The 26,409-nt window shown below is 46.9% G+C and overlaps 1 protein-coding gene across 6 annotated transcripts; it reads left to right on the plus strand.

Moving 5' to 3' along the window:
- The first annotated feature begins 510 nt into the window (after positions 1 to 510).
- HOXA2 (homeobox A2) lies at positions 511 to 25,667 on the plus strand. 6 transcript variants are annotated; one of them, XM_064674361.1, is made up of 5 exons: positions 511 to 1,739; positions 4,120 to 4,201; positions 15,400 to 15,988; positions 23,689 to 23,908; positions 24,606 to 25,635. In XM_064674361.1, the coding sequence occupies exons 3-5, from the start codon at positions 15,517 to 15,519 to the stop codon at positions 25,333 to 25,335; spliced, it is 1,422 nt and encodes a 473-aa protein (XP_064530431.1). In that variant the 5' UTR covers positions 511 to 1,739; positions 4,120 to 4,201; positions 15,400 to 15,516; the 3' UTR covers positions 25,336 to 25,635. The 6 variants fall into 6 exon arrangements, with proteins under 6 accessions (XP_064530431.1, XP_064530461.1, XP_064530451.1 ...); XM_064674391.1 differs by lacking the exons at positions 23,689 to 23,908; positions 24,606 to 25,635 and adding an exon at positions 17,465 to 23,518 and having other exon boundaries at positions 521 to 1,739; XM_064674381.1 differs by lacking the exons at positions 511 to 1,739; positions 4,120 to 4,201 and adding an exon at positions 4,283 to 8,132.
- Positions 25,668 to 26,409: the final 742 nt, after the last annotated feature.

Consider the following 26,409-nt stretch of genomic DNA (forward strand, 5'->3'; position numbering starts at 1 on the left):
AAAGGAAGAAAAATACAGCTGTTAAGTGAGGTAACTACTATCTGCAAGTCTGTAACCCTTTGTTTTGTTTATTACTTGAGAATCCCTTCATATATTTGCAGTCAAAATTACCACAACCGAGCAAAATTCCAGCTGAAACGTATTAACTGGCGGTGCAGGATTTCTTTAGTGAGCAGCCTATGCGTATAAACCTGGTTTGGTCCCATTGTAAAGAGAAATGAAATCACGCTGCAAATAGCAATTTTAGCGAGAATCATTAATCACCTCCTACAATAAATACTTCTTTGTAATTCAACAGCCGTTCTGAAAGGCATTCTCTTGGAAAAGTCTGTGAAGACGCAAAGGATTTTCCTGGGGAAAAAAAATGGTCATGTGTAAAGACACAGCATCTTGGCTGTCTGCTAAAAAAATGTACTTTCTCTTGCCGGACGTTCAACCGCGGACTGCAAAATACCCCATGGCAGATTATCATCGTTTAAGGTAAATTTTCTTTCCCCCCCCTTCCCCCTCTGGCTGTGCTGGGAAGCAGGACGCTGCTCCCGGGCTGGGAGCCCTCTGCTCCTAGTCCGATACCTCCCGTCTTTACAATAACTTTGAAAATTACATCGTCCAGTTTAAATTCTCGCATTGTGCTCCCTTTGCTAAGGCAACCGGGAGTTCACCGAGAGGACAAATTTTCTATCCCATTAATTGTTTTTTTTAGAGGAGCAGACTGACCCTTCAAACCCTTGACCTTTAAAGACAGTATTCTTTTTAATCCGGCACTTGGACCTAAATGTCTCTTTCCCCCCTCCCTCTCTCCTGCTCTCCTGGTGTCTCTCACACACGGATTTATCTGCTCTGGCCACAAAGACAAGCGCGGCCCAAAACGCTGAAAGTGAAGTTTGTCAATATTTCAAAGAAAGACCGAATCAGCTCGGAGTCAATTTGCTGGCTGCAGGGAACGCCATGCCGTTAACCCCGGCACCCACCTCCCCTCCACCATCAAGAAAAATACTCCTCTTCCAAGATCTGCCTCCTCGTTTTTCCTACGAGCTTTTGCTATACCTGGTGTTTCATTACACGAGGAGCTGAGCTGTGACAAGCGCCTTGTGGTATTTAATAACCAGAGCCATCCTGCCTTGTGAGATTACGCAATGCCGGGAAATTTTTTTTTTTTTGTTCAGGGTGCTTGCAGTTCCATGGCCTTCTTGCTCAGTGTTTGTAAACGAGGAAGGGGTGGGGGGAGCCCTCACACAGGTGGAGATCTTGACAGGCTTGCCATGAAACTTCAGCTCCCCCCGGTCCTCCCGTGCTGCCCTATTCGGGCAGCCCCGAGCCCGCCTGCCGTTCCCGCACCTCCGCCAGAGCCGGCCGGGCGGCGCGGCCCCGGGGCGCCCGCACGTCACGTCCCCGAGGAGGCGGAGGCTCCTGCCATGTCCTCAGCCTCACGGCAAGGCCAGGCTGCGGCGGGTGGGATCCCGCGGGGTCGCCCCAGGGCTGTCCCCTTCAGCGCGGTGTTGCGCGGGCGCCCTAGCCCGGCCCACGAGGGTCCCAGTGGGGCCGGGGCTCCCCGCGTGGGCAGGGAAAGCTCCACGGCCTCCTCCCTCCGGCCCGGGGCAGCCCTCCTGGCTCCGCCCGGGCCCGTGGACAGGCAGCACTGACCCATGGAAGGCGGCCCGGGGGATGCCGTCCTGGTGCTCAGAGCCCCCTCCCCGCTGCAGACAATGAGGATCTGGGTTCAACTGACTCGTTTGGAGGTGTGTGTGGGTGTAAAGCTGACCCATCTCTCTGTGCAGGACGGGACAAACCCATGTTATTAATGTCCTAGCACTCTCCCTAGAAACTGAGGAGATGTCAAAGCAAGGAGAGATTAGGGGACCCAAGTACGAGCATCCCTGCACTCGCAGATAAAGGTGTTGCGTCTGTTCTGGGGGAGATATTGAAATTTTTATCTTTATGGTCACGTGACTCATTAAATAATTAATGCAGATAGTCAGGAATGGATCTGTGGCCGTCAGTCCTCACTAGGAGTGATTCTCTCAGAAGTGAAACTCAACTCCTTATTACTGGAGTTTGTTTTTCTTTCTTTTTTTTTTTTTTTTCTTAAAAAAAATACCCACCTGATTTATCTTGAAAGATTCTAAACTTCTTAAGCAAGCAGTAGGGTCTGTGGTGGTAAGTAGGTAGTGTGTATTTCTAGCTTGATGACTTTAATTGTTTGTGCTTGCTTTGTGTGCTGAGCATTTGCTTAACAAGTTTAATATTTAGAAATGTTAAATCTTTGTTTCAGCTGCCTTGTGGTCACATTACGGCTTTTGGTGATTAAGTGTTACCGAAGCAAACACATTTGATAATGTTCTAATTCACACTGTGGAAGGCTGGGTGCCACGGTGCAGGAGGACCTGCTTTGTTCAATTTTCCTGGCGTTAATAAATCACCGGCTCTTAATACAGGGCCAAAAAAGCAATGGAAAGGCAGTGAGCATTGTAAAGGAAAAGTCATGGGCGAATTTCTCTATGACTCATTAGTCTGAACGATTTATGTACGAACTTAGAGTGCCGCAATGAATATTAGAGTTTGGGATAACAACAAATTAAAAAAAAAAAAAAAGTTAGAGCTTTTTTAAAGTGCTTTACTGCTACTTAGCAACTCTTTCAAGAAGCAGCATAGTTTAAAGGACCGTGGCAGTGTAAAATATGGTAGCGTGACCTAATAGCTCTAAAATAAATAACAGAAAGTCGCTGGCACCATTTTCAGATACACGCTCCATATTTAACACGAGTGGGACAACCGAGTCACGACATGCTTGATCGATGATTATTGCTGTTTGTAACACGACTATTGATTAGGGATCAAAACGGCTAAGGTATGTTTTTGAGCCTAAAATGCCAGGGGGTTCCCCCTGCGCTGAAGGCGAGTGGAGAGAAAGGTAGAGCTAAGGATAACCCTAGGAAGCAGCACCCGGGCTCTGCCACTGCAGATTGAACTTTCCATTTTCTTTTGTGTTTGCCAGTAGATTTTAACAGTCAGCGCTCTCAAATTTATGACACAGCAATAAACAGTTTAGTAGGCTATTACTGCATGATTTTATGTAGACTGGAGTTCAACACCAAATTTAAAATTATTAGCGTAATTATTGAACTACTAAATTACCAAAGCAAAGTCTCCGCTCGAAAAGTTATCCCAAGATAGACCTAATATTTCCAAGGCTCAGATAACACCCTTTCACAAGAACTGTGTTATTTAATTATTAGCATTTGCATTTACTGACGATTTTAAGATGCATTAGATGGGTTTTATTAGCAAGACTGAATACGGGGGTACATTGTTATATCTGACAAATTCATATATAAAAGTGATTCAGTAAGTGACATGCAAATAATCTGGCTGTTGTCTTATTGGACTGTGCGGTATTGTTTATTTTAGGGGAAAGAAGCGGCCCGATTTTCCCCCCCTCCGTCAATGGCTTTCAGTGTTTTGGTTTTTGGTTTCTGGTTTGGTTTTTTTTTTTTTTCCCTTAAAAAAAAGCCAAAAAAAAATCATTTGGGCCCGATTCCGCTACAGTGAGGTCAACTGTTAATCTCTTATTGCGCTAGTGGTGGCAGGATTGGGCCCCGAATAACCGTTTGAATAAAAGCCCAACCACAATACTCCCTGCATTTAAACTGGAACACTTTCCGTGTTTTATTCAGCAGAGATGAACACCACGACTTGTGTTTAATGTCTGTTCTTGATTAAATGATCCTAAACAAAGGTTTCCCAGAGGAAAATAAAGCAGACATTCATGTAACAAGAATTTGGAATGACAGTATTTCCAAACACTTGGAGACAGAAGGCATAGTTGTCTACGAGGAAAAAAATTTAAAAAAAAAATCACACAAAAAAACCCAACCAAAAAAAAAAAAAAAAAAACACAACAAAAAAAAAATCAACCGCACGCTTTTATTTCTCAGCTCCCTGTGCTCTTCATCCGGGTGGCAACCCACACTCCGCGAGGGAGCCCGAGCCCGCTCCATCCCTGCCCACCCCTCTCCGGGGCTCTCCCAGCGCACCCGACAAACCACGTATTGCCAATGAAGGCGCAAAATACCTCCCCCTGCACTCCCCGGTAAGGCATTGTTTGTTGCTTGTTTACAGGGAGCCCCGAAAAGAAACCGCTCGGCCGGGGCGGTGGAAGAAGCTGGGAGCGCCTCAGCCCAACCTTGCGCAGCTGGAGAAGGTAAGAGTCGGTCAGCGGCCGCTGCTTTTGCGCCGGTGGCTGCTGTAAGAAAGCGATTTGCCTGGTATCTGCATGAAGAACAAACCTGCTGGAATGAGATTTTGTTGTTGTTGTGATAAATATTTAACCTAGCTGGAATTTTTTTCTGCATTGGCTCTATTCATCTTCCGTGGGTGGTGAATGCGCGTGTCTGGGCAGACAAAGAAGTGTACGGGACCTGAGTGATCGCCATCCTTATAAAGGCATTGGGAACAGGAAGGATGCAAAGTCATCTGAAGAGCGAAGGAGTTAGAGAATTTCTTTGTCCATTCTTAGCTCCTTCCCAAATCAAAGGCGCAAGGCAAGGGAGAGAGGGTTGGAGCCGGTTCGGTGTTGAATGGCTGCTTATCGCGGCTTGTCTGTTCTCCTCCTCCTCGAGGAGTCCCGCAGCCAGTTCTGCAAACGTGGAGTGCATGTGGGGATGTTAGAAAACCTGATTTTTGCCTGCGTGCGTACACCAGAATGGTTCGCGAGTAAATTTCGAGTATTTGTCTGGCCCGGCCTGCTTTGCACTGAGCGGAGGTCAGTGTCTGGTGGTTCGGAGTTCTTGGAGTCTTTTATGTGCTTGGTCCTTTGGCAGGAGAAATGAAATGCTTTCCATAGTGACAATTTTTTCATGCCAGCCGCCGAGAGGGGAGGATTACATAGAATTAGCTCAAAATCCTGCTAGATTTACCTGCTTATTTTTGGACGTTGATGTACAATTAGTGTACTTTACTGCCTTTTAAAAGAGGCCATAAATTACGGAACTACAAGGGCTCTTTGTGTTGGCTTAATGGGCTGCTTAAATCTTAACTACAAAAAGGCACTGCAAATGTCCATTCACGCTTGTGTTCGGAAATTGAAAGCGAAAATACGGTACGAAGGAACCTTCCTCCAGTGGCATGTACCCACAGCATTGCGTGCAGAGATATTTGGGATTCCTCGACGAATCCAACACTGGCAGACTCTGACTCTGCTGACTCTGAGCAGAACTTCTCACACAAGGGCACAGTCGATAGCTCTACTCTTTTTATCTACTTGGAAATGATCAAAGACCAAGTTTATCTCTATCAGACTCACGGATGTAGGTAAACAGCTCTACATCCCAGCAGATTTCAAATCTTTCGAGGGAGCGAGGAAATAAGCACTTGTATCATACGGTGATTCCCATTTCATCTCCACATGGGAGTGATAGGCACACCTCTTAACAACTATCATAAGAGTAAACTTGAAACACAGTAAAAATCCTAAATCTAATTATATCGAAGACAACTTTAAATAGCATTAATGCCAGGAGTGGCTATTGATGCCAGAGTGGGCACAAAGGGTCTCTCTTAATGAAGGCACGTTATGAACTCAGATCTGTTTGTTGTTACTGAGGCTGGAATTTCAGCTCAGCTCGAAGCCATGTGTATAAAGCACAGAAAAATCAGTAGCAGACCTACTGATAAACTCCACATTTTTCTCCTAGAAACAGTGTTTCTGGTCTCCAAATCATCGAGGTAATAAAACACAATGTTGAATGTCCAGGAACAGGAACAAAGCAATAAATAGGGTGGTGAGGGAAACCTAGCGCCTGCAACTCGCAAGATCATTTGAATTTGTTTCTGAAACTTCGTAATCATGCTATCAGAGCAAAGAAAACTTTTTCCAAATTCGGCAGAAGGGAATAATTTTCAGCTGCGATCCAGGACAGTACGAAGTTAGGCAGACTCCCCCCTCTGCCCTCCCAAAGCACACCCTGTGAAAGGTATTCACAAGTCAAGAAGTTACTTTTCTTAAGAATTAATTAGTTTCCCCACTATATACATGAAGTTAATTGTTAAACAGTAGTTTTAGGATTAACCTGACCATTAATACTAATAAAGATGTTCATAGAAACAGGATTTTGAAGCCAATAGTCACAGCTAGCGTTAAGGCATTTAAGCTGACTTATGGTGGTGATTTATTGCTTTTGTAGTTTCTATTTGCTCAGGACTGTAACTTCTAAAGCCATCTTTCTACTTTTGACGCAAAGCAGTCGATAACTTTTTACAACAGCCCCAAGACAGGCTTGCTTTACTTTCTTCAACATCTGCTCCAATCCCCAGTAATTTCAGTTTCATTGTTGCAGAATAACTTCTCTGTATGTTTCTTCTATGGGATGTAAATGCACCATATTTAAAAGAACCGTGAATCCATCTCGAGCAAATATAGGCCTTGGTTTATGTTAAGTATGAGAGCTATGGAGTTACCACGCGTTCTGATAGTCACAGACTCGGGCATGTCGAGTGTACCTAATGCTTTCTCTTTTTCAAAGGTCTATAGTTTTTATTCCAGTTCTTAGTGAGGGATAATAGATGTATACGCTGATACTAGCTTAATCACTTCCATATGAAAAATTGCAAATTTTTCTCCTATTGTAATTTCATGCTGACTTTGCTGCAGTAACCACTACTATACACTGTTACAAATGGGTTTATGTTCCAGTGGCCCACTTTTACAATCCAGGGAAGCGTATATAAGGCTTGGTTATATCTCTAAAAATCACGTTTAAAAAGAAAACTCCTTCCATTCTGTTCAATGATATGCAGGTGAACCACTTAGAGGGAATATGTAGTTAACTTCTTTGAACTTATGGGAGATGGTGGAAAGATTTAGGTTAGAGTGTATGCATCATGATGCACAATGCTGGAGTCACAAAACTGGACCAGGAGCACGTTAAAAGAATGAACTGCCTGTTTTGCTTTGATTCCTTCTAGAAAAGTTATGTGAGTGGAGGGTTTCTTTTGTTTGTTTAGCTTATTGTGTCAATAGAACAAATTAAACAGTCTAACAGGGAAGATGTGATGTGTTCACACACAGGCAAAGCTGCCTGGCTCAGGGGCTGCATACAACTTCGCTCTTCTCTTTTTTTCTTAATTTTTTTCCCCTTAGGCAAAGAGCTCCCCCTCCTCAATTTTTTTTCATCATTAGCAACCTATAATTTTGTGCATCACTCAAACTAGCTATATAGGAAATGCGTAAGCACAGGTTTAACAGCAAGGTCCCAAAAGATTTTGCAAAATTCAGAGGCACGCCGGTGAAGGAAGGTGTATTCTTCATAGGGTGTTACGAGGACAAAAATCAACTAGCTTCTTAGAAGAGACGGTCTTTTGCCTTTGTCAGGTAATTAAAGGTCTTTTTAGTTTCTACAGGAGCCCTGATGTAGCGAGTGGGAGTTGAGCAAGCCCTGTACAATAGCAGCTGGGGGTGGGGGGAAGGCTGGTAATCGTCCCGTTTAGAAGAGGGCTGGAAATAATAGCATTAAGATTTGGGTTTTCTTCGGGAGTTGCGGAGGATATGCGACGTGGAGCAGAGTGGCGGGCCTGGGGAGCAAATGCCGGTTAATTAGGCTAAGTATCAAAGTGCAGCGTAATCCCATATTATAAGAAGAATTCCGCTTACCTTCCAATGGGCTTTGTGTAAAGAAATATTGGTGTGGGAGGAAAGAGAATCAAACCAATCTCCCCCCCTCCCCCAGTCATCTGCATCTCTTAGATTTTTTTTTCTCCTCCCTTAAAACTCTTCTTTAACATATTGGGTTAAGGCTTTAAAAAGCGAAGGCTCACTCTAAGAAAGCCAGTTCCTTCAATGATTCCCTATTTCAAATAAAAGGATTTAAGTTGACGTATGACCACGTGAGCACATAATACAGCGCATTATTGTGGCATTTGGAGTGGAGACCCGGTCTGGCTCCGTCTGCGATTACGCTTTTCCAGTTTCTGTTCAGAGCAAGCACTGCTTTCTATTATTCTTTTTTTCTCCTGCCCCCATCACCGTCCCCGCAAGAGCTGGCCATTTCGCTGACAGCTTTCGTTCCTTATGGAAAGGTTATTGTCGAGCCGAGTGGACGAAATGCTTCGTTAGAAAGGATGGATTTTATTTTAAGGTATTTCCGTTGATTGTTCATTTATGTGGTGAGTTATTGCTGTTCGAGGCAAAGGTCAGTAGCAGAGGCTGGAGTGAGTGCGTGTGTGTGCGTGCGGGTGTGTGTGCACCCGGACCCAGGCTGCTTCCCCCTTTGTTTCAATTTGCTGCGGTAAATATTCAACTCTACCCTCGCAGCGAGCAGAGCAGGGAGAGTTTGCTTCTTTATTTATTTTTCTCCATAGAGATCCCACACTGCTGTTGATGGCCAGCTGCCTCTGCTCCAGCCCCTCGATTGCCATCTTATCATTATTTATGACCGGCTAGAGATCGGAAGCCTCATTTATTGTCATGTTTGAAAATTTCTCCCTTAATTTTATTCTATTATTTTATTTGTGTGTTTTTGTGTTTATTTATTTATGTATTTGGGCAAGTCGGAGAAAACTACGCGGGGGGTGTATGTGATGCTCCTCGGTCGGGGTCGTGCTCGAGTGTGCGGCGGCGGTTGTTGTTTTATGGGTGTTTGTTCGGTCGCTGCCGCTCCGTAAATCGATGACTGTGCGATCGTGCTGCCATTTTATTTATGATGCTTTAGTGGTACTTTGTTTACTGTGAGCGGAGCGCTGCATGGGCGCTCAGCAATATGGCAAAGCTTCTCCTTCCCAAATGAGCCAAGGGGCTCCTCTTTATTTCTCCGCGGTGAGAAGGAACAAGCCAGCCACGGCTTCTAACAATAAATCAACCTTGGAAATGTGCGAGTTTATTCTGTCTCTCTGAAAGGGGATCTGGAAAGAGAGAATAAAAAGGAGAGGACTGGGAAGTACCTTCTAGGAGAACCTAAATTCATATCCATCCCGTCGTTTACACAAATATAGCTATATCTGTATATATAAATATGCGAGTATTTGCATATACTTATAAATATGAAGGCGCATATATATATATGAAGAATGCGCTTTAAATGACAAAAAAGAAAGATTATTTGGCTATCCAAGGAGGGCAAAATGCTATATGAAATCATATTTCCCCGGTGTGCCCCGGCTTTGGGAAAGGTTGGAGCACTGGGGGTGGCTTTCCTCCACATCTCTCGCCTATTCCTGTTGTACTATCTTGTGTCCAGTTACCCGGTGTTTTAAATTACTCGTCTTCTAAGCGGTCAGAAAGGGAAGGAAAGAAGAAGAAAAGCGAACGATGATAAAATCTCTGCTGAAAACAACAACAAAAAAGGTTATTTCCACTCGGAGCTGCTCGCGGCCGTTCTGCAGAGATCTGCAGGGTGATGTTTGGGATGGTCTCACGTTTTCCTGTTCTTTAAAGCTGCTCTCAAAGCAGAACTGACCCTAATAAGTTATATTTCCCCTTCTCGCCATACTGAAGCACGTTGTCCTTTCTTAGACCCGGCGTCTCCCTCTTTTCAGCGAGGGGAGGAGAGTTGTTTCACTCCCAGCTGTGTGTCTAAAAGCCAAGGCTGGCTTTACCGTATTTTGAAATGGGCCAAAACGCGCCTCAAAAATAAAGTGCGAGCTTTAATTGCAGCTAAATTACTTGGCAGCGTTTCCTCTGATTTATGGCCCAGTTCGGATGCATATTGACCCAGTTAAAACACTCATAAATAATACAGTCCTTCTCTAGAGCAAAAGAAAGCAAGAAGAGTTCTGGGGGAGAGGGGGATTTCGGCGAGTTGTGTAAATAACTTCAGTCTGTTGAGCAAATAGCGAAGGGTGCGTTGCCTCTCTAGTGTTAGAAAATATAAACAACAATTTAGATTGACCACGACTCGCTTCGATTGTCCAGTCCTTCTCTAATTCAGCTGATATCCCCTCCTAAATCTCTAACGACTTGGACAGGCACCAGTTCCAGAACTGCCCCCCTTCTCCAGCAACTCCCTACCTTGCTGTTTCATCTCTAAGAGATCCCCCCCCAAACCAGCTTTGAACTATGGTGCTACCCGCTTCCATTTCGGGGCATCCAAGGACAAGGCGCTTTACAGGCATTATTTTATTCGGAAAATAGTAACTCCGGGGAGGGGAGGGGGGAGACAGGAGGGAGTCCCGCAGAGTGGGTCTCTTCGGGGAGAAAAGGCAGCTCATTTCTGACCCAGGAATCAGCCCCAAACGCCGCCCGTCCCTCCCCGAGCTGAGCCCTATCTCTCTCCGCGGAATGAAGCAGAAAGAAAATATTCGGCCTCTGGGAGGGAAAGACAGATAAAAACAGCGGGGATTTGTGCATTGGAACACTTATTCTACATCATCGGAGACATAAAAAAAAATAATCATCTTCTCATGTTTAAAATTACCTCTTTGGGGAGAGAGGGGGCGTGGGGAAACAGGACTAACAGGAGAATCCTCGCAAAATACTCTTTGCAGGCAGTAAGACGAATGGAGGAAACACTACAATATTCCTATGAACCCTTTCGGTTCTCACGATTAAAGTCCTTGCAAATCTTTTCATTTTTAAAAAGACCTTCCCGCCACTCCCCTTCTCCTCTCTTAAATATAGACACGTAGTCAGAATATCCCGCTAGAGATGGCTCCCAAGTTGAAACGCGCTCCTCGGAAAAGCTCTCGTAGCTTTCGGCGGGGCTCCCCAAACCAGCAGGCTACCCCGTGTCCGCAGGTTTCGGCAGTCCCCATCTTTCTCTCCCAGTCCAAATCCTCCTCGCCAGTCCGAGGGGCTCCGTCGGGGCGCAGCGCTGCCTCTCGCTATTTGGCCGGGCAAGTGGGCGAATGGCAGATCAGCAGTTTCAGAAGAAAGTGTGGGGTTGATTATTGACTAAAAAGACTTTTTTTTCTTCCGATGCAACATTCATGGGATTGTTTGAAGCAAAACGCGTACGCGGGATTTTTGCCTCTCCTCTCCTCCTACGCTGGCCGCTTCCCCTTTCATGTGGTGCCTTCTCACTTATGCCATAAGGAGCAAGTGTTTTCTGTTTTAGTGCTCTGTTTACAGCTTTGGTGCACGAAGTCATAAATCTTGCATAGCCATAAATGACAAAAACCATTGGTATGCGTAAGAGGCCACCCCAGCCTTATAGTGCTTTTTATTTCTCGCTTCCCCCTGGCTTTGTTTGTGTTTAAAGATGACGCCGGGCTCCCTCGTGCTTTAAACGGACTGGTTACATTTGTAATGCCTTAATTAACGAAGTAATGTCAAATTTACACCTAGGTTTTATTCGGAGGTTCCGCTTAATGCAGAACGCAGAGCCCCGTTAACGTCTGCCAGACCGGCGGGGTCTGAAACTTTGTTTAAGTTCTCGTTTGCACGGTCGCTGCCGTGTTTCTGTTGCAGGAAACTGGGGGGACTCCACCACCCCCAAAACCCGTGGCGCTGAAGAAAGAGGCGAGGGCCTTCCCCACCTCTGCCGCGGAAAGAAGGCGAAGGCGAGCTGTGAGGCTCCGGGCCCGCATCCACGCGGGGCTGACGCCCACAGGTCCCCACGGGGGGCTGCGGGCACCCCGACCCGTCTGTGCAGCACATGTGTGTGCGTGAGCGCCTCTGTGCCCGTCCCAGGCGCTGGGGATATTTGGGGGGGAGGGACGGGACAGGGGGGTGTCTGTGTGTACATCTGTGTGTGTGTGCGCTCACGCATGCATGAGTTAATAATTAGTAACTCTAATGATTTCCAGCGTGGCTCTGAAAGCATCGCCCAGAGCGGGGATCCTGGTGGGCTTCGGTTGGCTCTCCGGACCCAACCTCGGCTCTCCGGGCTTTGCTCCCCTCCCCGGGACTCAGCCAGGGCTGTGCGGGGCTCTTGGCCGTGAGGAGCGGCAGAGGGGCTATTCTGCAGCCGCCCCCCAAGCCCACCGATAAGAGGGACAAACTCAAGGCCCCCCAGCAGCACCCCGGAGGCTGGTGAGAGCGACCCTTTGTGAGAGCCGTTTGTCTTCATTAGCATAATTTTCCTGGACTTTGGTGACGCCCGGGTGCGGGGGGGGCCGCACTCCTTCACTGCCGCGCTCCTCCGCTCCCTCCCCAGCCCCCACCCTGCCCTAGGCTTCCCCAGGCGGCTGCCTTTCTTTCTTCCTTCCTTTTTTCTTTTTTTTTTTTTTAATTTTTTTCTTTTTTTTTTTTCCCCTCCACTCCCCCCCTCCCCTCCACCCTTTCTCCTTCCCTCTCTCTCTTTCCTTTCCCAGAGCAGCCCTGGGAAACATCCCCGTCCTCCGTGCCCCGCGCAGGGGGAGGCCGGTACGCCGGGGACCGGCTCGGGGTAGGGTGGGCAGCCTCCAGCGCCAGGGGAGCGGGGAAGGCGGGTGTCCGGAGCAACCGTCCCCATCCGTGCGGGGCAGGGCTCGTCCCGGGTGCGGAGTAATTGAGCCGGTGCCCACCTCGCGGCCACAGGGATCAGGCTGAGGCAGACAGCCCCTGCTCCCTGGGTTGTGTCGCCTCCAAAAAAAAAAAAAAAAAAAAAAAGAGAGAGAGAGAGAGCATGCTGGCTTCCGCCTCAGTCGTCAGAAGTTAAGGTAAGCAGGCCACAAATACGCTCCTATCAGTCGTGAATGGCGGAGTTTATGTCCCAGTGATTTATGACCGTAGACTTAAATGTCGGTTCAAGAAGAGTTCACAAGCTGGGGCTTCCTTCCAGGCAGTGACTGATACCCTTACACTTCATGTTCAGGCAGCTCTCTCTGCTCTTTTCCTTCCACCCCCCCACCTTCTCTCAACTTCATCTTTATCTTTCAGGAAATCTTTCAGGGGGGCTGCGCGATTTTTCGTCCTAGAGTCAGAGTTCGGGGCTCGGCTGAGAGTTACAGGGCAAAGATCTGGTGTGCTTGGGAGGAGGGGGAAACGGAGGGAAGGAGAGGATAGGAGAGAGCTGAAGTGGAGGAAAGCAAGCGAATTGCCTTCCCCAAGCAACTTTCATCTGCTGTCTCTGGGCCGTTTGGGTGGGGGGACAGAAGTTGGTAAATGGCAGAGCTGTGTATTGCACAAACGGAGATGAAGCCGATAAACCGGGCATTGGAAAAATCGGGGGCCCATCTGTGTTTGTGAGACCTGGCCTTTTGTATTCGAGGGGGAGAGGAGAACTCTTCCCCTCCCAGGCACCGGCTGGGGTGGTAAATCCACCCCCACCCTTGCTCCCCTCTCCCGTTAGGACGCTATTATTATCGTGATCGTTGTCGCTCTTAATCTCGCTATTCCCGCTTTCTCCAGGAATGACCAGGCTCTCCTCAGGTTACCCCCGCTTCTCCATAACTTTGTAGGAAGTGATTAACTTGGCGAAGCCAAACGCGGGATCTGATTTTTTTTTTTACTTGCTGGCAGGCGGCCGAAACTTCAATAATATTTTTACTTCCGAGTAAAGTTGTCTATTGTCTGCGGGCCAGCAGCTGCGGGAGCATCCCCACTCCGCACTACTCGTCCTGCCTGCGCCTCAAAACTTCCTAGCGGCCGAGGGAAGGCGAAATATTTGATGTCGCGATCATGAAAGGCGGGTGTCTTTGTAAAATCACCGCTGGCTGATTATTTCCTCCTTCTCCTCTGGTAGTGGTGTCTATATTCTCTCTTTCAAAGGAATTGAGAAAAATCACACCAGGCCTAGATAGCATCGGGAAGGAGAGGCGAGGAACTGGAAATTGTGTGCGCGCCTCAGATCTCCATCGCCTTATTAGCTTAATAGCATCCAAAGAGCTTGATTAGTGCAATAACAGGATAGCCGCTCTGCTGTAGGTGTATTGCCTTCATTTTGTTACGATCTAACAAAAGGAGTACTGTTTTCTAAGAACCTGTATAACTTGAAAGGCGTAGAATGAGCTCGTTTGGTGCATATGTTGTGTAAGGCTTTTCGCCCCTAAGCATTTGTCCTCGTTAGATGTTTTGGGGGGGGGGGGGGGGGGGAAATATCCAGCTGCTTAAGTACAGGGAAAGTGGTAAAAGAAAAGAGAGGCTCTTCTGATCTGAAAAGACGTGGTTATTTGCCTGCAAGAGGGTAGGGGACGGTGAGGAACACACTTCAATTTCTGAGAACAATGTGAGTGCGTGTGGAAACAGCTCCTAGATCGGAGGTTACGCACAGGTCTTCTCTCATTAATACGGGTGATTCTTTAATTGGTTATTTTCAAGCAGGTGACCAGTAGACTTTAATCTGGGGAGAGAGGGGGGGTTGTGTGGAGGGGGGGAAATCCCAGAAAGAAAGGAGGATGGGTGACCAAAAAAAAAAAAAAAAGGGGAGCGGGGGGGGGGGGGGGGCGGGGAAGGGATTCGCCCGGGCAGGAGAAGCATTCTCTGGATTTGTGTCCACCCTCTCCCCAGCCAAGTGACCCTCATACATCAAATTACATAGCAGTTTCCAAGACAGAACCTATTATCGCTAAGTTGGAAGGAAAGTTCAAGCCGTGGTCATGGAGATGAACGCTGGTTTTTCAGGTTCCTGGTGTTTTTTTCCCCCAATCCATCATGTTTTAACAGGTAGGATCTGGCTGATTCCACGAAAAGTTAGTGTCTTGAAAATAACTGCTGGGGAAAAAAGAAAACAACCACGGGCGAAGCTCCCAACTTGCCCCTGCTGGCCTCGCAGAAGGGGCTTTGTGCGGCGGCGAGTGCAGTTAAGGCTCCAGACCCAGTCACGAGTGGGAGGAGGGCTAGAGCACTCTGGGGCCGACAGGGAGCCGCTGCGGGCGTCGGTCGGGGCTCGCCCGTGCAGAAACCGCTGCTGCCGGGGTGCATGACCTGGCCGTTTCGGGTTGGGGTGCGAGCACGGAGGGGAGAAGGTGCTTTGTTTATTTTCCTATCGAGCGTTTCATAGACAAGCTAAAATCCATCACTTGGAATCGGAGTGTTTACATATCCCTGCCTAGGGAACCTTTCCACCCCTCTCCTGCCCCCTGCCACACGTAGACAGGAACAATCTCATGTATTTCTTTGAAGTTGTATAGAGAGTCGTAACCAGGAGAGAAAGGCTAAAAATAAAACGACATTGGTTACAGGAGAGAGTTTGATCTTAGAGTTGGAATGAAGTAAGAGCCCACCCCCTACCCATTACTGATTCCTCGATCACCCTTATCTCAGCGACCAGTATTAAAATAGCCTCTTGGTGATAAACGATCAAACCCCCTTGCTCTATTTCTTAAGAATAAATAAATAAATAAATAAATAACCCTAGAAAGCCCATATCCTGGTGCAGCAAAGCACATATTTGTAGCTGCCAGTAAATGCTCTGCGCCTGAGGCCAAGTCATGCTGCTAAATATTGCTGACCACTTTTTCTTTTATGGCTTTCATGTCACTTAGCTATTGAAAGTAAGATGGATTTGTACCATTTCTTCACCCTGCTCTGCTCTCCCCACACCCCAGGTCTGCCTGGAGAGGCCATTGGAGGAAGAACGCCACGTGACAGAGGGGTGCCAATGTTATTCTCCAAGGGTGTCAAGACCCTGTCAGTTTGTGAAATAAATATTGGGAAACAACGAAATGCAAAAAGCGACCTACTACGACAGCTCTGCAATCTATGGTGCCTACCCCTACCAAGGAGCAAATGGTTTCACTTATAATGCGAGTCAGCAGCAATATCCTCCATCTTCATCACTTGTGGAAACTGAGTACCACCGCCCTGCGTGCTCCCTCCAGTCCCCTGGCAGCTCTGTGTCCCACCACAAGGCCAATGACATCAGTGAGAGTTGCATGAGGACCCTCCCCAGCCAGCCTCTCCAGCCTCCTGGCCTCGCTGACCCACAGGCTCCACCGCAGCCACCTCCAGCCCAGCAGGCACAACCTCCACCTCCATCCTCCACTTCACCATCTCAAAATGCCAGCAGCAACCCTGCCCCAGCCAACCCCACCAAGAGCCCAGCTCTTAACTCACCCACCGTGTCCAAACAGATATTCCCGTGGATGAAAGAGTCTCGGCAAAACACAAAGCAAAAAACCAGCAGTTCCAGTTCAGGTATGAAACATGCTCCCCCTCTCCCAGGGTACCCCATGGCTGGCTATGCATCCAGTAGGGAGGTGGGCTGCCTCTACCCATCTTCACTTCAGGGAAGGGAGGGCGGGGGCTTTTTTGCTCTCTGAGTTGACTGCCTTAAGCTTTTGGAAAGGGGTTGCTATCAGTCGCCTTATTCACTGAGGGGAGTCAGTGAAGTCAGTGAACAAATCACCCCATGCAAAACTTTTCCAACCTTGCAGAATAGGTCTGAATTGACTTTGCTTCCTAAGTGGCTGAACCACTTGTGCCCTCCCGCATCCATCGCATTTTCTAGGTAATCCCCCCTCCAGTAAATCATGTCAGTGTGGAGCAGCCCAGACCTTAAGCCAGAGACTTGTCCCGAGTACTTTGTTGGCATGGTGCTGTTAGATTAATAAGACAGTGACCTATCTCTGCTGAAGTGTAACGGGAATAAAATAGCTCATAATCACATCCAGGCAGGATCAATGCCCTGCATGCAGTCAGAACCTCTTCCTATTTTAATAAGCTGATTGGCAAAGTTACAAGCCTGGTAAACAGAAATCATTCTGGAGTGCCATAAACTTCAGCCTATAAAACATTATTTGAGGGATGGAAGTGTATATCAATGCTTTTATTACTGAAGGAAACCTAAATTGATAACACCAGTGCTAGCTCTAATGCCCAAGAGCTGGGTTTATTCTGACTTCTTCCTCTTTTTCACTAAAGTGTGCCTTGGAAAGAGAGTCCAAAACTTTAGCAATGGTCTTTGCCAGTCTGCTTTTTAAAGTCATGGTAACACTGCTGTTTACAGCCTTCCATATCATGTATTTATTTTATTAAAAAGCAGTAAAGTTTCAGTATATCTATATGCCTATCTGCAAGCCTGTAAGATACTTCCCAATCACTACCATATGTTTATGCCATACCCTAGACACGATAAAAACACTATACTGTCAATTCTATGTTTTTATGTTAAAATTTTATACTGTAGATACCCAATTTTCAGGCATTTCTAGCTTATATGTATATATATATATATGAAATGGTATATTAAATGGTTTTCAGAAAAAGAGAGCTTCAGGTCTTTACAGCAATGGAGAACAGCTAGTTCTTGAAGACTCTGATCACACTATGCTAGCAGAGCCATAGGTTCACCTTCAGACTTTCTAAACCTCGCTATATTTCCCTAAACCTGTCCTGCTCCTTCATGCCAAGTTCGAGATATGTTGCATGTTGTCATTCTTAAAGGAAACAAGAGTAGTCATATAGTGACAGTAAAGAGGTGAAGGAAGTCTTTTGATGCTTGTTGCTTGGCACAATTGAGCTCATGCCATGGGGGAGAACTGGTTGCACACAGGGGCATCCATCTTGTGCTTGAGAGCTGGACTCCCCCAGTGCTGGTGGTGTTGGCCATTTTCTCATGTTGCCATGTCTAGGTTTGCCATGCTGATTGTGTTCTTTGTGTGATTTACATAGGTGAGAGTTGTGCTGGTGATAAAAGCCCTCCGGGGCAAGCCTCCTCTAAGCGAGCCCGTACAGCTTACACAAGTGCCCAGCTGGTAGAACTGGAAAAGGAGTTCCACTTCAATAGGTACCTTTGCAGGCCACGAAGGGTAGAAATGGCTAATTTGCTCAATCTCACGGAAAGACAGATCAAAATCTGGTTTCAAAACCGCAGAATGAAATACAAAAAGGATCAAAAGGGCAAGGGCATGATGACCTCTTCAGGAGGACAGTCCCCAAGCAGAAGCCCTGTCCCTCCAGCTGCTGGGGGATATCTAAACTCTATGCATTCTTTAGTAAACAGCGTCCCCTACGAGCCCCAGTCACCTCCACCATTTAACAAGCCTCATCAAAACACCTATGGCATCCCTGCATCGTATACCACTCCTCTTAATAATTGCCCACCTCCTCAAAAGAGATACACGGGAACGGCAGCTGTGACACCTGAATACGATACTCATCCTCTTCAAGGCAACGGTTATGGGAATCCACATATACAGGGAAGCCCCGTCTATGTAGGGGGCAACTACGTGGAGACCATGACCAATTCTGGGCCTTCCATCTTTGGTCTAACTCATCTCCCTCATCCTCCCTCTGCCAACATGGACTACAGCGGGGCTGGGCCAATGGGCAACAATCACCACCATGGACCTTGTGATCCACATCCAACATACACAGACCTTACTGCTCACCATCCTTCTCAGGGAAGAATTCAGGAAGCGCCCAAACTCACCCATCTGTAAGAGACAGGAGTCACTAAGTGGAACACCAAGCCCCCAAGTTTTGGAAAGTACTCATCCCTTCCCTTCTCTTTCTCCTCCCCCCATCATGTGCCCTTCCCTCCCCTTCCTGTTTCTTTTGTTCATTTTGGTTTGGTTTGTTTCCTTTCGTAAAAGCGTTTTCTAGTTTATGTGACGTAGCAATATTTGTTGCTTGAATTGCTCTATAGTTTCACTAGTGGATATTTATCTTCTTGAACTGTAGCCTTGTGTCTCACTTTGGGAGTATGCAGAGGCTTTATACTTTACCTTCTACACTTTTATCAAAACAGGGTATATGAACAAATTTTCTATAAAAGGAATTCTTAAATGTGAATTTGTTCGTACATGATTGATCCCACGGGGAAGCAATTTTTTTTATTGCACTTCTTTTAAATAGCAAGAAAGACATCACAAGCGCTTGGACAGGGCCTCCCTGGACAATTATTGATACGTGTAAGTCTTTCAATGTGTGTATGCTGGTGAACATTCAGATTTATTTATATTTTTTTTTGCAAACATTGAATAATCTAAGTGTTTAAAATTTTATTTATCCCTATTTGTTCATATTTATATATATATAAAAAAATCTGTACCCTGAATATTCAGGCGGTATTTACCTGGCCATATGTTAGATGGCATATCGGCACGTGTTGGAAATATCATTTGAAAGGAAACTAGTAGCTCCTTTTATTAAAAATGGTGATAACGATGATGATGATGATGATGCAATAAAATCTGGGAAAAAAGATCACGGTTTGAATACTTTATGCTTGTAACATCCAGCTAGGTGAAAAGCGTGTGAAGCTGAAAAGGCTAGATTTGTTTTGAAAGTTATACATTCCTTGCTGCTCACGTTCTGGAAAAAAAAAATAAAGTTTTTATTCTGAATAAGAAAGAGTTAAGAACATGTTCTTCACAGCTCAGGGGAAGGGAGAACCCTTCATGACGTGGGGAGATAGGAAACTCGCCTGTAAACTCACACGAGGATCTCATCGCCCACCCGAAGGGCCCCGCGACTCCTTTACAGCATTTCTTAGGCATGGAGAGAGAGTTTTCTTTTCCTCTCCCTTTTCCCTCTGTGTTTCTCTCTTTTTTTTCCTTTCCTTCAGCGGTGCTTCAGGGCCCGTGGCTGCTGCCTCCTCCCGCACCCGCTGCGCGGTGCCCGCCCGGCGCGGAGGGCAGGCGGGCGCGGATCGCCCCCTCCCCGCGGGGTCTGAGGGGGGACCGGCGGCGGAGCAGCGCGAGGAGGCCAGCGGGGGTGTGTGCGTGTATGTGTGTACAAGGGTGTGTGTGAAGCACATGGGAGCAGAGCTCAGGATAAAGCTCTGCGTGGGCACTGGCGCGGAGGGGTCGCCTTGTCCCTGGGCTGGCCCGCTGTGGAAAGAGGGGAGCCGGGAGCAGGGGCTCCGGAGCCCCGCCAGCACTGGGGAGCAGTGGTGGTAGAGAAGGGTCCGGCCGAACCGCGAATGCGGCTGGGGCGTGGATGTGTGCTCTGCTACTCCTTCCACCCGCCATCCCCGCCGTCGTTTTTTCCTTTTCCTTTAGGAAGTGGATTTTTCCTTTTACCTTTTTTTTTTTTTTTTTTTAAAATAATTAGTATTTTTATTATTTTATTTGGAGCTTGTTTCATTCTTGCTGAGCCGTCTTTCCTCCCACCGTAGCCTGAAGCTGTGGGGGAGGGGAGCCTTGTGTTCCCTTTCTTCCCTCGTGGGGGTGTGGATGTGTGTGCCTGTGTGTTTTTATCGCAGGAGGGGGACACGGTACTGTAGAAGGGCGACTGTCCCGGCCCCAAACGGGCACCCGTAGGGGTCTCCGGTCCGAATCAGCTCGAGGTAGAAGGGAGAAACCCACAAGCTTGTGTTTAAATCCCATTTTTCTTCCTTTCAGGCGAAATGTCCATAATTTTCAGATTGAAACTTGAAAGATAAATCAAAACGGACCTTAATATACTAGGTAAAATACACCCCTGAATGTTTATAAAGACATATTCCTATGCTATGTAGATAATAATGCACGCTGTTCACCATCTGTATCTCTTAGAGCACAGAAAAAAAATGTCGCCATTTTGGTCTCATACTGAAATATTATTAATCTTTGGGCTTTATCTTGTTCCCAGAACCATCCTTGCCTGATGCTGAAACATTGTCATGCATCCGTGAATCTATACAGAGCTTTTCTGCATAAATAGATAAAGCGTGCTCAGTCAAAGAAAAGAACAGCAAATAGATTTATACCGTGCTGTTTATTGTATATGTAGACATGTAACCGTGGAAAGAAAGGCTATGTAGGGTGATATTTTTCATTGAAAACTGATTACTACCCAATACAGACCAAAGACTGATTATTATTTTTGTAGGCGAAGGAAGCATTTTTGCCACATTGCAAGACATTGCTCGTTTCAAAGGAGCGCCCGTATAAAATTCAAGCCGCCCCCCCACCTCTCAGATCAGTTAGGTTAGATACAACAAAAGGTAACGGTACACTCACGATACTTACTGCGTGGTTCCTTTAGCACCACGAGTTACATTAAGGAAAATGCTCAAAAAGAAGGAATTTGGCGTTTTACTCCCCTCCCACTCGAAGAAAGAAAAATACAGGCGATTTTGTCCCCTTCTTTCCATAAACAGTATTAAATCCCTTCTTCGGACCCTGTAGGTTGCACATAAGAATTTGTAATTTCGCTTTTAAGATTCGCCCGATTAAAAGATCCCCCTGGAGGCAGCAGTAATTGATTTCCCCAAGAATTTTGCGTCCTCTCGCCAAAGGTTTTGTTCCAGGTGGTTTTTGTATTAGACTAACCACAAGAAACAAATGTGCAGAATAGAGACACCCACACAGGTTTTACTCACAAAGCCTGGTTAAAGTCCAAACCTCTTTCTTTATTATTTGTCATCCTGCTGTTAATCCCAATATTTTCCAGAGGGGAAAAAAATTAAAGAAAAGAAAAAGAAAAACCCGACCCCAGCGTAGGCACCAAGAAGCAAAATAAAATTGGACTTTCCCCAGCAGCTCAGTCCTCTGCCAGCATATTTTAAAAGCAGCTTTTTGTCTTGTTTACTTGCGTTTCTTGCTCTGCCTCTTTTCTCGGCCACATTTGATCTTGGAAAGACCAAGAAGCTTTAAATGTGTTCTTAAGGGCCAGTAAGCTGTCAAACCTTTTGGCGGCCAAGATTGATCGCGCACAGACACCACCAGAGCTTTGTTTGGACTAAAAGCAAGAAAATTAAACCCCTTGCATTTTCCAACAGCATCGATATTTGTAAGTCATCCCTTTTGAGGGATTAAATGACAAGTCTCGTTCTATATTTTATTTAAACAAGCAACCACCAAAAAGCCCATTTAAAGCCTCCCGGCCCCTCCCCTCCCCCTCTCTCCAATGCCTTCGGAGATATGCTACATCTTGTGGGTGCATTAACTTAAAACCTATTTTTTAAATGCACTTCGTGCAGACTGGACGCAGACCGAACCGCTGAGTGCTCGGGGTCTTGTTTTCTCTTTCCTCCCCCCCCCGCCTTTTTTTTTTTTTTTTTTCCTCAGTAATTACGAAGACGGTTGCCGACCCGTTTGGCAACTCCGAAAATAAAGCGAGACGGCACCTCATCGCGCTGGCTATCGTTCCTGGCTCCTGGAGGACGCGGAGAGCGACTCGGAAGCGACTTCCCCTCGGCCCCCGGCGCACCCTACCCTGCTGGGCACTCTGGGCTCCGCGGGAAAGCAAGTCCCGTCCAGGCTGCCCAGGGCGGCTGTGACCATAGGATTCAGCGGGTTGGTGACTGTGGCCATCATTGTCATCGCTCTTCCTCTCACTTCGGTCTGGTTGGAAAACTGTGCCCAAAGCATCCAAATTCGGGACTTGCCTCGACCTGGCAGGGGCGACTGGAGACGGCGGCGGCGAGAGCCAAGCGTCGGAAGCGAGTGCCGTGTCTCAAGTCATAACCCCGCAGCGTTTTCGCCCTGCCTGGCCCCGTGAAAACAAACCCGCTACCAGCCCATATATTTCCTGGTAATCGAAAATACTCACCAGACCCAGCCTACTACGGTTATTAAGCAAATTATGCCAGCAGCCGGGAGTATCGTTTGCAAGCTAAGGCACGGGATACATATTTTTTTTTAAGAGGCAACAGCCAGACACGTTTGCAGCCTCGCCATTTGGCTCACCCAGAGAGGTTCTCCTAGAGTTATGTTTTACGGTCCAATCCCGGGAAGCCAACTGGAGAAGGGAAGTCATGAAGCACCGGGGCTTCTGCCTATATGACTCTTCCCCTAGAAGCAAGGTTGCTGAGGAAGATCCTGATAAACACTGGCTCAGCACCGGCGAGGAGTTGTTCTCCGTACTGTACCCCCGTTAGCCACCAAAAAAGAAAAAAAAATAAAAAAAGAAGGAAAAAAGGAGGGAAAAAAAAAGAAAGGGAAAAAAATCAAGAAAACAAAAAGAAAATAAAAAAGGAAAAAAGAAAAGAAATAAAAAGGAGCCCATCGAGGCTGAGTAGGGAAGGAGAACTGGAAGGAGAAACTAGTTTTGGAGGAAGTGCTATTCCTAGGAAAAAATCAGGACCCTCTGCTTCCCACTCCTGCCTGGATGTAACTTCTTATGCGGGGGCCTGACGGTGTCAAAACTTTAAAGATTAATGGATTACTTTGTTAATGACTCAAGGCGTCAGATTGAGGTGCTTAAATGATTTGTGAGGTGCAAAGCGTTTTCCTGACAGTCCCAAACAATGAGAGAAGAGTGTGCGGGTGGATGCGAGGGAGGCTGCAGGACAAGCAGCCACACACACACACACACACTCGCGCGCACACACACACTCACAGCCTCTCACACAAATATATCCACGCACATGCACCCTCCCCCTACCCCCGATCACTTCAGATTAGGACGCCAAGGGGATAGATACTCGACATATCATTTCCCTCTTTAAAAAAAGTGTAAATAAAGCCTTTCTGGCCCCCAATGAGGCGTTCCTTCCCGACTTTTTTGGATCAATCAAACAGACAGTGGCTTCTTTTGATTAAAGCCCAAATTGTCATTGGGCAGAGGCAATCATGTGACAGCCAATTCGGTCCAATTTCAACCTTGTCTCCATGAATTCAATAGTTTAATAGTAGCACGGTCCCCATACGGCTGTAATCAGTGAATTAGAAAAAAAACACCCCACTAGCGATCTTCTATGCTATATTTTTTTCTCCTCTCTCTCCTTTTTCTTGGGCCTTCCCCCCCCGAGCCCCCTGAATCCGAGGGAACTTTTTCTCCGCGGGGGCTGCCAGTTGAAGGCCATGAATTTCGCATTTGAGCGAGAGATCGGTTTTATCAATAGCCAGCCATCGCTTGCTGAGTGCCTGACATCTTTTCCCCCTGTCGGTGATACATTTCAAAGTTCATCAATCAAGAACTCGACGCTTTCACACTCGACACTGATTCCTCCTCCTTTCGAGCAGACCATCCCCAGCCTGAACCCCGGCAGCCACCCTCGCCACAGCGGCGGCGGTCGCCCCAAGGCGAGCCCCCGCGGCCGCAGCGGCAGCCCGGGCCCCGCCGGCGCCCCGCCACCCCCGGAGTACCCCTGGATGAAAGAGAAAAAGGCGTCCAAGCGATCCGCGCTGCCGCCCGCCTCGGCCTCCGCCTCAGCCGCTGGACCTGCCTGCCTCAGCCACAAAGGTCAGTCCAAAGACGTGCCGCCGGCCCCGCCGGGCCGCTATTTCGGCTCCCCGCATCCCCCTGGCTTCGCGGGGGGACGAGAAGGAGGGCGGGCGGCGGGAAGGACGGAGCTGGCGGTGATCGCTGGAAACCCAAACTTTCCCCAAACTTGCTTAATGCGGGATGATTTATTTGAGTTGGAGCTGACCTCTCTTGTCTCGCCGTCCTAGAGTTAGGATATTTGACAGTAATGAAGAGTGATAGATTGCTCCCGCTCAGCTAAGCAGCTGATGCATTAATTATAAATTGCGGTATGGCTAATATAAAGTTTGCTCTGGTGTGGAGAGGTTGGGGAGCTGGAGGCAGCGATTTGGCAGAGGTGGCCGAGGGGCACGCAGCACAGGGCGCTCAGCAGTGCAACACAATGGGTTTACTGCATCCAAAGGCGGCCATTTTGTTGCAGTTGCTATTTTATGCTATATGGACATATAGATATAGACACATACATGCAGAGAGAGCACTCCCGCCCACCCCCCCGGGGATGCGATGTGCTCGGGTGCTGAAATTCAATCCGTGCATTTATCTGTTTTGTGTGTGCGTCCGTGCGTTTTTGCTTTTGCTGTTCTGGCGGTGATGCTTTGGGGTGCGTGTGGTGGTGGTGTTTTTCTTTTTTTTTTTTTTTCTTTTTTTTAACAGACCCCCTTGAAATCCCCGATAGCGGTAGCGGTGGATCTAGGCGCCTGAGGACGGCTTACACCAACACCCAGCTTTTGGAGCTAGAGAAAGAATTTCATTTCAACAAGTATCTCTGTAGACCAAGGAGGGTTGAGATTGCAGCCTTGCTGGATCTGACTGAGAGACAAGTCAAAGTCTGGTTCCAGAACAGGAGGATGAAGCACAAGAGACAAACCCAGTGCAAGGAGAACCAAAACGGCGAGGGGAAATTTAAGAGCCTAGAGGACCCCGAAAAAGCGGTGGAAGAGGAGGAGGAGGAAGAGGAGAAATCCCTCTTCGAGCAAGCCCTTAGCAACGTCTCCGGTGCTCTCTTGGAGCGGGAAGGCTACACTTTCCAGCAGAATGCCCTCTCCCAGCAGCAGGCGCAGAATGCGCACAATGGCGAATCCCAAACTTTCCCCGTTTCGCCTTTAACGAGCAATGAGAAAAATCTGAAACATTTTCAACATCAGTCACCCACTGTTCAAAACTGCCTCTCAACAATGGCCCAGAACTGTGCAGCTGGCCTGAACAATGACAGTCCTGAGGCCCTAGATGTCCCTTCTTTACAGGACTTTAGCGTTTTCTCCACAGATTCCTGCCTACAGCTTTCAGATGCGGTTTCCCCCAGTTTGCCAGGATCTCTGGACAGTCCCGTAGATATTTCTGCTGACAGTTTCGACTTTTTTACAGACACACTCACCACAATTGACTTGCAGCATCTGAATTACTGAGAAATTAAAGACGTCCTCTCCAAGGGTCCTGCTTTCTCCTCATTATTACTTTTTTCCCCTCCAGTGAATTAATTTTATTTTTTCTCCTCCCTGTCCCTTGTCAGTATTTTCTGTTTGTTACTTCCCTCTGCTATGCCATTTTGCCATTTCTTATGAAGTTTTAGTTGTGTTCAATTTTAACCTAGCCACATTCTAGGTCCTTCTATGAAAGCAATATATGAGGTCTGTAAGAAAGTGATCATATAGGAATGTATCTTCACTTTCTTTTTATTTTTGTATTGCATTAGGATGCATTGTCATAAGTATTTTTGGTAGAATAAATTCTTGTTTGCTACAAGGAGCTTTCTCTTTTTTCTTTTTCTTACTCCTCTCTTTTTCTCGCCTTTCAAGACTGATAACATGATGGGTATCTCTCCCCATCCCTTCCGCTATTAATTTACTAATAATCAAAATCCAACGTTCTGACTACGAGCTCTTCCCTTTTGGCAAATTAGGATGTTTATTAGAGAGGAAAAGCCCATTCAAATTCTTTATTGCAAAGATTATCACAAAGAAAAAAAAAACAAATTAAAATCGTTCACAGGTTTGACGGAGATTTGTTCCTTTTAATGGATAAACGCGGCATCTTATCTCTGTGAGGATGCAAAACTTGGAAATGTGAGCTGTAACAAAAGCATGAACGAGCACTTTCTCTGTTACAGGCAGAACATAAGAGAGACTCAGTAGGATAAGCGTCTCCTGCAAAAACTAGCCAGTCACATGAACGAATGGAAAGGCTCTTTAAGAAAAAAAATTCCTGTTTTTCTAGAAAGTAGTGCTTAGCAGCCAGCAAGGTTTTTCAGGAAGCATATCACAAAAAATATCAGAGTTCACAGAGAATGCGCCTGGTTACTTCTCACATGCTGAGCAGTCCAAGAAATCAGCTCTAGGAGGAGAGGAAATGGAGAAGTTAGTGCCTGTGAAATCAAAAGGGTGGCAGAAACATAGGGGGAAGAAAAAGTATTTAGGTAGGAACCAGCCCTTCCACTCCATCATTTGAGGGGTGGTGCGGGGGCAGAACCGAAGATATTTTTC

The sequence above is a fragment of the Pseudopipra pipra genome, chromosome 1 (assembly GCF_036250125.1).
Source record: "Pseudopipra pipra isolate bDixPip1 chromosome 1, bDixPip1.hap1, whole genome shotgun sequence".
Taxonomy (NCBI): domain Eukaryota; kingdom Metazoa; phylum Chordata; class Aves; order Passeriformes; family Pipridae; genus Pseudopipra; species Pseudopipra pipra.